Source organism: Pipra filicauda, unplaced genomic scaffold (genome assembly GCF_003945595.2).
Source record: "Pipra filicauda isolate LSUMZ 115617 unplaced genomic scaffold, ASM394559v2 scaffold482_size497672_pilon, whole genome shotgun sequence".
Lineage (NCBI taxonomy): Eukaryota > Metazoa > Chordata > Aves > Passeriformes > Pipridae > Pipra > Pipra filicauda.
The window spans coordinates 139,952-155,692 of record NW_024104623.1 but is presented as its reverse complement, the minus strand read 5'-3'; the positions used below and the strand labels follow the sequence as shown (position 1 = coordinate 155,692).

General features: G+C 48.3%; 1 protein-coding gene across 2 annotated transcripts in view; it reads left to right on the top strand.

Moving 5' to 3' along the window:
• Positions 1 to 4,776: 4,776 nt before the first annotated feature.
• Positions 4,777 to 15,741, top strand: part of CELF5 (CUGBP Elav-like family member 5) — a 40,680-nt gene continuing 29,715 nt past the window's right edge. For both annotated transcript variants that reach the window (XM_027713134.2, XM_027713133.2), the window contains exons 1-2: positions 4,777 to 5,140; positions 11,893 to 11,975. In XM_027713134.2, coding sequence (XP_027568935.1) covers positions 4,867 to 5,140; positions 11,893 to 11,975 — 357 coding nt within the window. In that variant the 5' untranslated portion in view covers positions 4,777 to 4,866. The remainder of the gene's footprint in view (positions 5,141 to 11,892; positions 11,976 to 15,741) is intronic.

The window sequence follows — 15,741 nt, the reverse complement described above, 5'->3', positions numbered from 1 at the left end:
TGGGAAAGTGACCTAAACACTACAGAAAGGGAGAGTCAAACGCTGTACGTTGTACGTTCATTCTGCCTCCTCCAGTGGCCCCTCTAAAGGGGTTCTCCGTGTTAAGACCCTTCTTTCAAGAAGAAATGCTTTGGCATTTTGATAGTGACTTGCCATCTTGCCTGCAAGTTCACAGGCCCTGGACTCTTTTCACCTGCCCTGTGTATTGTGCCCAGCATAAATTCAGTTAATGTGGGATTTCTTGAGGAATCCTTTGATCCTTGCTATAGATTTTTGTGTGAGGGTAGATTAATTTGTTTCAGCTTGGTTTGCTTCATGGAATTAATTAGGTTGGAAAAGACCTCTGAGATCATTGAGCATAACCTATAATATTGGATGACTAAGCATGGTTTTCCTTTCAGATTAATTTCTTTCAGAGAAGTTACAAGTACAAATTACTCTCTTGGAGGGAGCTGTGTACCCTGTAATGAAAATGGGAAGCAAAGCCCTCAAGCTTTTCTGTGCCATTGGGATCAGAGAGGGAAAGGAGCATTGTGAACTCCTTCCAGGAGGGAAAAAGCATGCCCACAATGTAAGACAGAAGATCTGTCAGTTAAAACAGAGATCATGAAGAAATGTTTTTTCATTTAAATACCACATCTACTGTTTTTCTGAAGAGTTCTTGACCCCTGATCTTTATCTAGATAATTTAATAAAGCATGGTCCTCAGTTCTTTAATGTAATTCTTAACAAACCCAAAAGGAACAAGCTGACAATATCTGACTGGAAACCCATGCAGCAATTTCACTACAGTGTCTGTTTTGTAAGAGAAAGGGAGAGGATATAAAGACCTTACCTCTGCTGAATCTAAAAAGAAACCGTTCTTTTTATTGTTTAAGCCACACTAGTGATTCCTTGTTATCAGCAGGTTTTTTTTGAACAGAGCTAGAGTTGGCATTATTTCCCTTGGGCCATTCAAAGGATGGTGTCTTAACTGCTGTGTGGAGTAAGGTTCTCCTAGAATTTCTTCCCGGCTCATATGAGTGGGAATTTGTACTAGAGGATAGCCCATAAGGGACTCTGGGACTCATGAAAGGCAATTTGAGCTTGTATTCTCAGATGGTGCTTCTGTGATAGCATCAGGTACTTCTTGCTAAGGATGCTGCAGTGCTGGTACAACTGCCATGCTTAGAAAATTGCTTCTGTTTCTGGACTGTGCCTCTGTCTCAGATTCCAGCTTTCCCATCTGCAGCTAGTCTGAAGAAGCCAGTCAGGTGTGCTACTTGATGCTTACCCCTCTGAAACCTCTCCTGCTCCTGTTTCTAGGGATTGCCCTGTCCACAGAACAGTGGAAGGAGCTGGAGATCATTCCCAAGGTTGATGCTGCTGTCAAGAAATGATAAGATGAAGAATCTCGGACACCTTCAATCTATTTACTTTTCCTTAGGTGCACTGGCATATAAAGACAAGGATTCTCATCTGGGGCCTCTTTCTCATGTTGATGGGGCTTCCTCACTGAGGTGGTGGTCATGCTGAGAAGACGAGAGACTTCTCTTTTCAAGAAGTTGCTTGTAATAAGCACCTGAAACTAGAGCCAGTGCTGTGAAGTGAGACTTCAGCACCTCTGGTCTCATGCAGACTTGAGGTCTGTGCTGGTGAGGGACATGACCACAACCTGGCTTTCCAGGGGTAGATGGCTTCTGTCTCTATTGTGGAGTACTTTAGCTCGTCTACACTGTTACTGACTTAGATTTTGTTGACTATTGAGTAAGATGGTTTGTATACCTCATGTTGGCATCCTTTGTGTTTCCTCTACATGCTATACTGTTTTTTTGAGTGAAGGCATTCTACTTCAGCAACTGGTTTGTCTGTAGAGGTTGAATATGCACAACACAGGTGTTTGCATTATAAAGAGAAGAATCATAGTGTTTCACAGGCTGCCACCTCAACTCTTTGTTTCAGGCACCCTTCTCTGTAGGTTGCTTTGGATTTCCCTTTTAGGAGAGTGCTCTGTAGTGTTTTTTCTCATGATATGTTCCCAAATACTCCTGCTATATAGAAGCAGTCAGGCAGCGGGCTGGCCCAGGTCATGGGAAGGGCACACTACAGTGAATCATTCAAAGGAAGTGGTAGTTAGGAGGCCTGTTAAATAGAGGGGAAGTTAAAGAATATCCAGAGAAAAATGACAAACTATGAAGAGAGTGGAGAGAGGATATTTTATGCTTGAGCTCTAAATGGATCCCACTCTGTGATCAGCTGCAGCAAGCACAGCCTTCCTCAGCAAGACTTTTCCAGACTTTACAACAGCTTGCGTCTTCCATCTATTTTTGGGGTTTCTCTTGTCCTGGTTTCCATAGTATCTGAATGCTTCATGCTCTTAAATATATCTGACACTTACAGCACCTTGGTGAAGTAGAAGATACAAAGGCCCTTGCTCTTTAGAGCTGCCGGAGCTGTAACAGCTCAGGGATGTGTGGAAGATGTGGGATGGAGTACTGAATTGAAAATGTTTTTTTCTAGAGGCTGAATTTGTCACTGCTGGACTAGCCTTTCACTAAGGATAGCAGGAGAAAAAAAATCTTTCTTCATAAAACTTCTCAAAAATATTTTGAAGGGCTCAGTGCTGTAGCTGCTTGCAGCAGGGGTGGAGATGAGTTGACGTGATGATTGAGGCATTCTCCTCTAATCTGGTGTTCAGCTATTCTCTATTCTGCTGTCACTTTTCTTTCTTTCACATGCTTTGCTTTCAAGCATTGGAAGAAACAGTTTGCAAACAACCCAAACTTTTCGTGTAATGGGCAACAAGGGGTTTTTTGTTGCCTTTTTTTTTTTTCTTTTAATCAATCCTCAAAGAACAGCTGCTCTTGATAAGAAAGATATCTGGTATCTTTGATATTCACTTCCAATTTACCACTATTATAGACAACGGTTGTAAAATCCACAAACCTTAAAACTTAGTTAATTTTTGGTTTCTTGCATAGTTAAAATGGTAAATGAATCCACAGTGCCTCCTTCCTGAGGGCCAGCACGGGCCAGCACGTGCCTCTCATTCTGCAGGAGTCTCTGTCATTCTTGCCATGACTTTAGCCTGGGAGCCAGGTAGGTGCTCATACATGACTGGTATTCTCAGTTCTTCCCTCAGCTCTGTAGGACTGGGACCCCACTTGTTCCCCTGATAATAACACCTCCCCTTTTTCCTAACCTTTCCTGCACAGCTCTCAGTATTGAAACCTACTGCACGTATCTCCTGTCACAGGGGCCTGGAGTCAGCTTTCTGCCTCCCTGGGTAAAACCATGCCTAACAGATCTGGGTAGGGTTTGAGGCAGTGCTCTGGGAGGTGAGCTGGCATGTAGGGCACTGCGAGGAGAGAGTAGGAGGAAGGATGGGACTTTGGGAGCAGGCAAGAGCCTTCTGAATTGGGCTGCTACGTGAGCTGTTGTTGCCCTGGCCCTGTGTGTTGGATAGTAGGGTCACCTCTACACTCCACTGCTGCCTTCACTCTGCAGGATCCAGGGCAATAGTGAGGGATGACAGAAATCTCTTACTAGAGAGACTAAGCAAGGGGAAGGGAGGCCAGGCTGTGCCTGCACCACAGTTCTTTTTAAAGCCTCAGGCCTGGCATGGTCAGTGGAGCTGAGCACTGGGCTCTGCCACAGCTCTCTCTGCAAACAATCCAGCAAGCACCCCCTTCCTACTCCCAGCACGAGGGCACAGAAGCGTTTTCATCTTCAGGGATACCAGGGCAGGATGACAGGCTAAAATGTATGGTGTGACGACAAAAGCTGTGCATGCTGCAGAGGAAACGCTCTGGGGAAGATGCAGGCAGTGTGTGGCTGTGGGCGGCAGAGCAGTGTTTGGCTGCATCCCTGCAGCACAGCTGCTCCCGAAGGAGCACATGCCTCGGATGTGCTATGCCTGAGCATCACCCTGGCATGACAGCAGGTGAGACAGCCTGGGCCACCTGGGCCATGCCACTTGGAGCACTGACTCCCTCCCCTGCAGCCTCACCGCGGCTGGAGAAGCCAGTGGGAGAGCAATCCACATCCTCACATGGGGATGAGATCTGATCCTGGTAGCAATAAGGGCTGCCTCAACATGGATATGCAACCAGCTTCTGACCATCTGGCATGATCTGACATAGGAAGTAGCTGAGAATGCCCCCACCAAACCTGAGTGAGGAGGGAGCTGAGCTGCTCGGAAGGGGACTTTGCCTAGAAGGGCAGGGGAAGAGAGACCTGCCTGGGGTTGTAGACCTGGGGCCATGTATCGCTTCCCATTCCAGCTAAGCCCCCTCCAGCACTGGTGCTTGTGTCTGTGCTTACCACCGGGTGACAGCTGTGTTAGAAAATTTTGTGCTTTAAATAATCTCTTTGCCTCCAGACCCTCATACTGAGACACTGAGAAAATGGAGGCAAATGCTAATTTCTGACACGGATGCGGAGGGGCTCTGCCTTCGTGGGTGCTCAGAGCTCTCCCCTGCTCCCAGGGCCTCCGCGTTCCTAGAACTTGGGCCCTAAAATACAGCTGGGGATGAGCGTCGTGTCTCCCCGCTCGGCCCTCACGTGGCGGCCACAGCTGCTTTGCCTCCTCGCCCGTGGCTGCCAGCACCTTCACGGCTCTCCTGGCCAACCCTCTCCTGAGGGACCTCCCGCCCCGTTCTCGGGGGTCTCCCGGTGCTTCTCAAGGCGCCCCCCCCCCCACGCCTGGGGTGCCCCGGGCCTCGCCTGGGCTCCGCGCGGCCGGCAGGGGGCGCTGCGCGCGGCTCTTTGTGGCGCCGCGGCGGCGGCGGCGGCGCGGGCGGCGGGGCCGTTCCCGTTCCCGTTCCCGTTCCCGCTCCTGCTCCTGCCGCGCTGCCTCCCCGCCCGCAGCCGCGCCGGGCGCGGGGCATGGCCAGACTCACCGAGGGCGAGGCGAGGAGACAGCCGCCGCCGCTCCCGCCAGCGCCGCAGCCGCCGCGCCGAGCCTCCCCCATGAACAGCAGCGGCGGCGCGGAGCCCCCCGCGCAGCCCGACAGCATGAAAGACCTGGATGCCATCAAGCTCTTCGTGGGGCAGATCCCGCGCAACCTGGAGGAGAAGGACCTCAAGCCGCTCTTCGAGCAGTTCGGCAAGATCTACGAGCTCACCGTGCTCAAGGACCGCTACACCGGCATGCACAAGGGTGAGCCCGGCGCGGCGCGCTGAAAGGGCGGCGGGCCCGGGGCCGGTCCACGCTTGACCCACTGTGATGTGATTTTTCTCTCCCCCCACCCTCCCTCACATCCGTCGCGGCCCCCGATCCCTTGCCCGGGAGCGGGTCCACATCCTCGGCGCCCACGGGCGGGGCTCGGCAGAGCCCCGCGGAGTCCCCCGGCCTCGGCCGCCCCCTGGGGCCTGGCGCCGGGTTGTGAGGGGCTCAACAAAGGCCCCGATGTGCAGCGTGGGGCGGACCGAAGCTGCCGCGGGTCGCCCGGGAGCCTCGGTGGGTTGCCGGGCACACCTCCCCCCCCTTCCCCGGGGCTCGGGCCACCCCCGGCAGGAGTACGGTACTGGGGGTTGAAAATCCACACAACAAAGGATATTGGCCACGGATCTGCTGCTGTCAGTGCCGTTTAGGATAGATAGTGCCTGGTTGGCGGCAGGCTGGGGGGGATGAAGGGTTTTTCCTTTGCTGAAGGACCTTTAGTGGATGCTGAAAAGTTTGAGCAGGCTCCTTTAGCCGTGCTTATTGTGTTTGAAAGCTGTGTTTTGAAGAGCTGTCGCGTTCAGGGTGTCCGCTCCCTTCAGTGGAGCAGTTCTACGCCACCCTGGCAGGTGTTTGGGATCTTGTGACCAGCACCACTCCAGCCAGGAATGGAAACTCACAGAGTTATTTGCTGTAAGATCCGAGGGGGTGATGGCAGCCCCACTCCCTGGCACAAGTAGAGCAACCTGCAGGGAACCTACGGTAAGTACCCTGAAAGCTGTCGGTGTTCAGCCTGGGCTGCTGTGCCCTAAAATGATCCGTGATGGGGCCGTTTGTTGGTGCATGCTGGAGGGTGTGTGTCGTGTTCAGTCCTGATGCCTCAGATTTAGGAGGATGGGTAAGGAAAACTGAGTGCCTTGGCAACTCGAACCGTTCTAGACTGAAAAGAGAGGGAAGAGGACAAGAGAAAAACAAGCTTATTTTCAAACAAGAGGCCAAATCTAACTCCAGCACAAAAGGAAAACACTTCATTGAAGCCTGTGGGGGCTGGACTGACTTGAATTTAGATGAAGAAGTGTATCTGGTTGTGACTTGAGCACAAGAATGGCATGTGTCTCTGTATGCAAGGAACTGCATCCAAACCTGCTGCCAGTGAGTTGCAAGGTTTCAAACCCAGTAAGGAGGAGAATGGGCCCAAGGCAAAAGGCAGTTGTGCATTTCATTTCAGGTGATATCTTAAATATAGACTGCGTGGTCTGAGATCAACTTCCAGGCAGGAGACAAATTCTACGGATCTGCTTAGGTATGGAAATTAGAGGGGGCAGCAGTGGTATTAGTCAGATGTGTGTGATACTAACTTGCTGTTAAATGCAAGATTTCTGCAGCAAAATAAATACATCCTTTTGGTTTTGACTTTTTTTTGCGTGGATGCTGTGGTATTGCTCATGGGTTGTTCTGTCCAGAACAGGTGCTCTGTTCTGCCCAGAAAAGGCTATTGAGATGTGTAGGTTCTCTGGTGGCCATTGTACGGTGGTTTCTACACCTCCTCATCCTGTTTTGTATGAAGTGAGAGGTTGGGATTCCTTCCCTGGTAGCATGAGTTTGCATGTAGATCCTTGGCCTGTTTTGGGAATAGGCAATATACCTCTCCAAAGAAGAAATTTCTTCACAAGGATGTGGAACGGGAGGGGTTAGCTTGTGGTGAGGGAATTATAAACCCACAGTCCAGCCCACCCTGACCCCTGCCTTCCAATCCCATTTTACCAGGTTTGACTGCACTGGCTTGAGCTCTGTGCAAGAAGGCCATCCTGGTGAGGAGCCGCTGGCATCAGCAGTCCTGGAGGGTACCAAGCCTGACCCAGGAGCTGCAGTGGCCTGGAGCACCATCACAGTCCCTGATCAGGGGATGCTGTGGCAAATCCGGACAGTTGCGTGTTCATTCCTGCATTGTACAGAAGCCATAACCTTTCTGGGGCAGTTGTAACAGCAGACTCAATTTTCTCTCCCCATGTTCCCTGATCTGCAATGAGATCCAGTTGACAGCTCACATGCAGCTTCCATCTGCTTTTTCCCTTTCTTTCCCCAAATGGAAGAAAGCAGTTGTGTGAGAAGCCAGCAATGCTGGTAAAGCCCAGCAGGTCCTTTTGTATTCCCTTACAGCTTGAGTGGAGCTGAGCAGCCACCTCTGCTCCCAGGAAGGAAGAAAAGGTGGAAAAGGCCTACCGGGGACAGGAGGATGTGAGTTGGGCTGCAGAGTCCAAGAGCTGGCTAGGACAATCCTGTATGGATGCTGAGAATGGATGAATTTGGTGGAGGCAGAGGAGGATCTTACAGATCTAGAAATATGAGCTCCGCTATGAAATAGTTTTGTTAGTACCTGACTAGTCATGTCTCAGCAACCTGTCCACTGGTAGTTGATAGTGTTCCAGCCTACTATTTTTCATGAGGCAGTTTTTCTATATATGTTAATCACAGATACATTTGCATGTTAATAGCAGTGTTTGTCTCAAAGCTAATATTTTCATGGGAAGAGTAGGGAGGTCTTTGAACAGGCTTTTGGAATGGGTCAAAGGAGACTGAGTAGGGAGAATCAAGTGGAAAGTTTTTTTGCCTTGTGTTCCAGGATTAGGCAGAAGGCAGTTCTTTTACAAGTGTCAACTTGATGGGCTTCCTAGGAGTGCTCACAGTAAGGAAAGTGGAGATTCAGGAGTGTGAGATACTGAACTGCAGGGAAATATTTGGCAGAGGCAGGAGCAGCCCTCCCGCAGGTGTGTGGGTGAATGGATGGTGTGTGGACAGATGGGTGGCTTTTCCAGAGGGCAAGGACACAACAGCACCCTCAGCCTTAACTTGCCTTGCTGGCAGCCAAGTTTTGACTCAGCTTCTGCAGGCTTGTAGATTAGCTCCCTGCTGACTCCATGCTTCCCCTGCTGAAGTATTTGATGTGATTTCTGATGCTGAGCAGAATCTAGAGATCCCTCTCTTCTACAAACTGGCAGCCTTTTCTTGCTCAAGGCTTTAGATTGCTTGTGTGTGGAGTAATGTTTAGGATCTGAAGGGACTGTAAATTTCAGAGTCAATGTGTGATTTGTAGGGAGGATCAGGCACAGAATATATTTGTTTTTTCTGCAGTCTCGTGCAAGTGGAACTAGGCTGGGTTGTGCTTTTAGGGAGCTGGAGGCCCTCTTGGAGCCCATGAAAGTAGGGTGGTATCACTGACGCTGACGGGGCGCAGAGGTTCTTTTAGGGATCTTTGGCAGAATGGTGATGGCAATAAGTCATAGTCAAAAGCTTAGAACTTAAACTTAAAATTTTTTACTTAAGGCTTCATTTTCTTAACAGAATTTTCTGATCACTATAGCACAGAATTTATTATTAGAATAGCATAAGGTTTCTACAAACAGAATCACTATACTACAGTCTATAAGTAGTGTAATACAGAATTTATAATACAACTTAATTTATGATTTCTAATCACCTGGACCTCTTGCAAATCAGCTTTACAGACAGTGCCCTGGGTGCTGTTCTGTGTCCCTGTGCTGACGTGGGTCACTGGCACTGCCCAGGGCCTTCCAGGCTGACGTTTCTTAACACCCTGAGCACTTTTTAACACCATGTCCCGTGTCTCAGCAGGCATAACTGACTTGGTGTTAGAAGTGCCCAAAGGGTCATAAACCTGTCGATCTGAGCTTGCTGTTAACTAAAGCGGGAGATGTGGAAGTGAGAAAACCTAGTGAGAGTGACAGGCTCCTCTGCACCTCTGCGGACATCTCTTCACTGTTGAGCAGATACTTGGGTGATTGTTAAGCTCAAAGTTTTAGGAGTCCAAAGAACCCATGAAAGACACGGTAAGCAGAATCCTGTCACAGCATCCTAGGGGGTAGTTGAAGAACTAGCGTGCAAGAGATAATGTCTCTTCAGGAAGGAAGTTTCTTTTCCCCAAATAATTGTTTACACAATGCGGCTTAGAGTGTAGTGATTCTGCCAAACCCTTTCCTGTATTTGTGACCAGGGCTTTGCAAAGAAAATGGAATTGATTCCTGCCTCCTACCTCCAAAACACCTGACTCTAGAGGACAGTAATTATGTTTCCCAAAAGATGTAGCTGACATTTTTAGCTCCTTCCTTTCCACAGCCAGTACAGCCTCCCAGATTCTTGCCGTTGGGGAAGTAAGAATGAGATTGAAATGAATTAGTTGAATGTCCTCATAGCTTAGAGACATGAAGAGCTCAGGGATGGAGGAGTGGACCAGGCTGTCCTGTGCCTATAGGCTTCCTTGCCCCAGTCCAACCAAGACAAGCCTGTTGTTAGAGGCTGCCTGAGTGCTGTTTCATGCATGAGTGAAGGGAAGGAGTACAAGCTGGATGCTGTTGAGTAAATATCCATATCCTTGTAAAGCAGAGCAGCAGCGAGGATTACCCTTGGACTGAAGTTTGAGTGAGGCATCTTCAAGCTCCACAGTGGCAGGATGTTTCTGTCTCCAGAAGCTGCTGCTCCTTGGTACAGATACCTAGGCACCTAAAAGACGACCAGTGTTATGGGCTGCTTTTACTGTAGGGAAGAGAAAGACCAGAGGACTCTAGGGAGGGGATTCATGGCACTTTTTCAGATTGGTGCTGGTGGTTGCTGGACTTTGTAAATCCCTGATCTGGCATGATGACAGTACCTTGCAAAATAACTCTATCCCTGTGTGAGGAGTGTATCTCCTTTATCCCCACTCAATGGTGTGCCTTTGTCCAATCCTCATTTTTCCCTTGTCCTCCCGTGGACTGAGGCTTTTGAGCCTGACGGTGCATATTACCTCAGTTTTGACATTCTTGAGCGCTGGAATTTGGGACTCGAGGATGGGGTTTGCATGCTTAACTCAGCAGATCGCTTCAGGTAGACTTAACTCCTCTCCCATCCTTAGTTTTCTTAGGTTTGATGGTTAATGCTCCTGGGGCAAGGATGGTGTCTTCATTGCACATGGACATAGTACCAATGCGTTGAAGCTCTTAGTGGAATAAGTTGCTTATTCCCAGCTCCTGACTTCAGCATTTTGTCTGCTAAACCTGACCCCGATTAGTGACTTGCAAAGTAGCAGACTGGAGCAGCAGGTGGTCTTATGCAGGCATCTGTGTTTGAGACTTTGGTTACCAGGCCTTTGAGTCTGTTAGAAGTCTGCTCTCTGGTTACAGAGGTGCTTTTGAGGCTTGATATCAGAGCAGTCTATGTGGGGAAAGTGAAAGCAGAGGGGTGCTACCCCCACACAACAGATCTGGCTGCCTTTGCCACGAGAAGTGGAGTTCACCTTCATGCTTCCTGGCCTCACTGCATTTGTTAAATTATCTTTTGATCCCACGCTTCACTTTGGTGCAGAATTCTTGGTTAAAAACCTGGACAGTAAGGAGCTTTAATTATCTCTTCGAGATTTCTAGTGCTTGTGTGCTGTTTATCGAGGGGTTTTTTTCCCTAGCAAGAGATGTGAGGACAAATGTGATTTGCTTAGCTGCAGCAACTTACTGGAGTCGGGATGGAAGAACAGGATAATCGTATTGCCATGGGTTGGGATTGTCCTGAGCAGCTGGCTTCTGCCAGAGTGTTGTGTACAATGGAGTCCCACCGGGGTGGAGGGGAGAGGTCCAGACAGTCCCTGTCTCACATCCACCTTTGGATCCATGGCGAACTGAAGCAGCTTTAGAGTACCCCAAGCCAGGCACAAGAACGTGGAGGCAGAAAAACAGGCCTCTGTGGACCATAACAATGCATCTGCAGCCCCAGCACAACAGTGTAGACATAGACGTTTAGCAACAGCCAAAGGGACGTGTCCTGCCTTTGCTTAGGATGTGAAATGCCACTGCCAATAGGAGGGGGTTGAATGAGGGGGTCAGACACATTCTAGTGTTTGAACCTATTCTCCAGTGCTTTGCCTATCCTCATCTGAAACAACTCAAGTGATGGAGCTTCAGGCACTTCCCTGGGGAGATCGTTCCACAGTCTAATAAATCTCTTTGTGCTAGGAAATGTTTCTTGATAACCAGCCAGATTTTTCCTGTGCTTAGTTTCATTTGATTAAGCATCAGAGCACCCAAAGATGATCCCTCTTCTTCCTGGAGAGGCTATAGTTCTTCCCCTCCTCCCTTGGCTCCAGTATTCAGCTAAGATGTTGAGTCATATCTTGACTAAGAATGTCAGGATCTGGCCTTTTCCCTGTGCTTTTCATCTTGCTTCCTAAGTTGGCCCTTGAAGAATGCATTATGCTTTGCTGGTCTCTGGATTTCCTTTGTCATGCATATGTATGTTGATATGTGTTTGTGCACATCTTATCGCACACGAGGCCCTTCTATAGCTTTCCATGATTCATGAATCTGGATCATGAAGTTTTTGTGGGAGGCTAAAATCCCAGACACTTTTCCTCTTTTCTTGCTTTTTTCTTTTTTTTTTTTTTTTTTTAAGTCAATAATCATACTGGTCCTTGCCTCTCCTCTGATCCCTGTGTTTTGGACTGTTTCTACCACAGACCAAATTAGCTTTCCTTTTGCATTCCCATTGTGTCTCATTGTCCAATGCCTGTGTCAAACCTAGTTGATTCACTGGGACCCTTTTCCAGGACTTAACAGAAGGGGGGATGGATGGGGCTTGCAAGTCCTTTTACATTGTTTCTTTGTCTCTTTCCTTAGAGTCTTAGACACAACCAAATTATCTAACATCTGTGTTGATGTGCATCCGCAATTGCCTGTCTAACTTGACACTTGCTGTATCCACTGCAGGTTGTGCATTCCTCACGTACTGTGCCAGAGACTCTGCTATCAAAGCCCAGACAGCACTGCATGAACAGAAGACTTTGCCAGGGGTAAGTCCCAGTGAATTGTGTCTGGATGTCATGGGCAGGCAAATGTGGGATTATCAGGGGAGGGAGCAAGGATGAGAAGTGGCTTAGATTAATTTTCCTACTTGTGAAAGAGAAGTGTATTTCAGGGGTTAGAACAGGGATATGGGAGTGGAAGCACAGTGCTGCTCTTCACAGAACTGCTGCTTTTTTCCTCTGCCTGGCCAAGGCTGCCCCATGTAGCTCTGGCCAGGCCTGTTTCTGTGCTGTTCTTTGCTCTCTGTGGTGTGACATGTCGCCTTCACCTATCTGTCCCTGTCACTAGGGAGCTTTGGAGTGAAGAGCGTGGTCACAGCCTGCACAGTGGGCATGCTGGAATGCTCACATGAGACAAGACAAGATACCAGACCCTTTTTCCAGGTGTGCAGCACCTCCTGGTGCATCTGCTTCTACTCTGCCATTGCCCTGCAGGGAGCCTGGACAGACTTCTAGTGCTGTGTCGGAGTTGGATCAGATGAAAAAAATACACTTGCCACATCCCACTGTTTGGAAGAGAAATGGGTTATATAGGTGAGACCAGGACTGCTGAAGTGGCTGTTCGTGGGTCCTGCTCCCTCCACAGTTGGTCTTGGGAGCAAAGTGCAGTAGGGATCGATCCCGGGAGGCCAGGCACTGTGCAACAGGTCCCTACTTGCAGGGTAGTCCTCTGCCTCCCTGGGACCTGCTGGTAAGCTGAAAGGAATTCTGAATTGTTGCTGTTCCCATTTTGGTATGATTTAAGAGCTTCGACTGGGCAGTTCCCTTGCTGTGCTGAGGGGGTTGATCGCACACATTAAAGGATTCATTTGGAGGTGAGTAGGAGGAGGAGTTGGGTACTTTTAGATAGAAGCTCACACAGGCTCTGAGTGCTCAAGGCAACAAAATAATTAATGTAAACCGGGGGTCTCTGGAGAGGGGTTGGGAATTCTTAGCCATAACATTTTCTCTTTAACCCATACAGGTCCAAAGAGCTTCCCTCCTCTCTCCCAGCTGCCCTCAAGACCTCCCCACGCACACGTCCTTTTCTGTATTTGTTTACCTCTACTCCCTTTTTGCATGGGCCTGTGCTGGCATTTGAGCACTGGAAAGTGCATGTAACTTAATTCTCACTTAACAGGGTCTTTATCTCGGGACGGCCAGGAGAAAGAGTGAAAATAACCAGGTTTTCAAATCTCCTTGAATTATTTTTGTGTGACAGGAAATGGTCAGCTTTTTGGACTAAAGCAATGTAACCCTGTGTGTGTGTTGGTCCAGGGCAGAATTGACAGAGTCTGTGAGAACAAGTTAAAGGATGGAGGAACAGTCATGAGGAATCATGGTGCAATGCTGTTAATGCAATGGGGAAGTCAGACACATCTCTACCTGCAGAGGGTCTCTGAGAGGTTATTCATGTGAGGCTTGGTGGATTCAAGGCAATCTCAGTTTTGCTACAGTTCTACATTGGGAATTTGTTGCATGTTTCTCTACTGTCTGTGCTCTCAGTTATATTGTGCTGCATGGAGCAGTATTTGAAGCAGCAATGTGTCTGTGATGTGGTGATCTAAAGGCTTTTTATGTTAAGGGAGGTGTAAGAAGCTGCCTGGGAACAGTACGAAGTCTGCTCAGAGAGTATTTTTGAACATATTTGTCTGGAGACAGTTAATGAGCAATGTGGTGTAATTATGTTTCAGGATTAGGATGAAGATGAGCTGTGCGGCATTTGGAGCTGTTTATTTTCAGGCTGTCAATACACCACTTCATCACATTTAGTTTCTCTTAAGTCCCTCAATGACCAAGAAGGCATGATTCCCTCTCTCTCTGATCATTTTAGTGGTCATTTAGAGATTGTAACTACCAGAAAGAAACAGACCTCCATCCGGATCCACATAGAGTTGGTCTTGGCATGGACATGGTCTGGGTGACCTGAGGAAGCTTTCAGGTTTGCTTGTGTCTGTATAGCATTACCCATCCCTCTGATCCAGCTGATCCCAGAGAATACTCCTGAAATGAATCATAGATGGGAGTGCTGGGTATTTGCTTCCCTGTTTTGGGAACAAGGCCGTAAAATTTCACCTCTGTACATTTGCGTCTAGATCATCTTCTGTTAAACTCTATGGCAAAGCCTATCACCAGAAATACAGCAAGGGTCTGAGCATAGGGCAGAGAACAGAATGTACTGGGCTGTGGTCTGGTAAACAAGTGATTTCTTCTTTATTTTACCCCTACGCTATCTCTTTGTTGCACAGAGCAATAGCAGGAAGAAAGTTGAAGGGTATATGACATCAGTGTAGGGTGACACAAGCCTGTACCTGAACACGTGAGCAAACATCAGCACATTTAGAGACAACGAGGGATCAGACTGGCATAGGAAGGATCTTCTGTTGATCCTACACTTACTGTTGTACTACCAAGCAGGCATAGATGCCACAAGTGGCCAAGTACCTTCCTTTGTTGGTCTCAATGCAGAGAGCAGTGGTTGATCTCAACAGTTCATGAACCTGAATAGAGACAAATGACTTTCTAGGTCTAGACTGAGGATTTGGTAAGGTCAGGTTTATGGAAATGCTTTGATTTGGTTTCTGAGAGATCCTTAGGCTGTGATCAGGTAACTGGAGCAGGACTTCTGGGTTCTCTTCCAAGTCTGTCATGTAGGTCTGGGCCCACGGAGGTATTGCTTAGGCCCTCCAGGTCTGATGCCAGTGATGTCAGCCCATCTAAGAATGTGGACACATTGTTCCTGCAGGGCCACGAGTGCAGTGTAGCTTTCCTGAGGTTTTATATTTATAGTTATATTTTGTATTTATAGTTATATATAGTTATATAATCAATAAGAATCACCATGATCTCTATTTGCTCCTGTGGCATTTCTGGCAAGTTCTTTTTTGTTTTTAAATTAAGGGCTGTTGGATGTATGGTAACTAAATGGAATTTAAACTCTAAAAAGCTAATTTTTTGACAATAAGGCTTAGCTTCTTTTTCCGAGATAGACAGAATTTTGGCTTTTACTCCCTTTTGTATGGGCTAGTGTGCTCAGGGTGTAAAGCAGCAATCATAGAATCACTTAGGTTGGAAAAGACCTCTGAGATTGTCGAATCCAACCATTAACTGCCAGGTCCACTAAACCATGTCCCTAAGTGCCACATCTGCACATCTTTTAAATCACTCCAGGGATAGTAACTCAACCAATCTCACCTGTACAGTCAGCTGCATATTGTATTATCTAAAACACCCGTCCTGCCCTCACAGCTGCTGAATTGTTGTCAGTGCAGTCTGGAAATAACAAATGTGTGAATATTCCTTTGGGGAAGGAAGGATGGAGCTTCCTAGAACAGCGAGGTAAAGCACATCCTTGGTGAATTAGCGGAAGTGTCTTATCACCCAAGCTCGCTAAGGAGCTTAAAAGGATGCCAAGTATCTGTGTCAGCTGGGGTGGGCAAGAGGAGTACCCAGGCAGGGAACCTGCTTCCACACCCTGTGATGTGGACTGTGACTTGTGAAGCTCAGCACAGCCAAGGCGAATTTGCCCACTGCCCCAGTCCGGTACGAGTGACAGGCAGGGAGGACATGGCACCTTGCTCACAGGGACTGTGCAGTTTCTAGACAGCACCAGCACCGTAGCCAGTTCTCTGCCCAGCACTACCTCCCAGCCAGACACACTCCTCCTCCCTGCCCTCCACAATGTTCTCTGCTGTGTGCAAACATCCCATTTCATGTTCCCCAGTTTTGCTCCCTGAGGACAGGCTGGAGAACTGCACAACTAAGTCTGACTCAG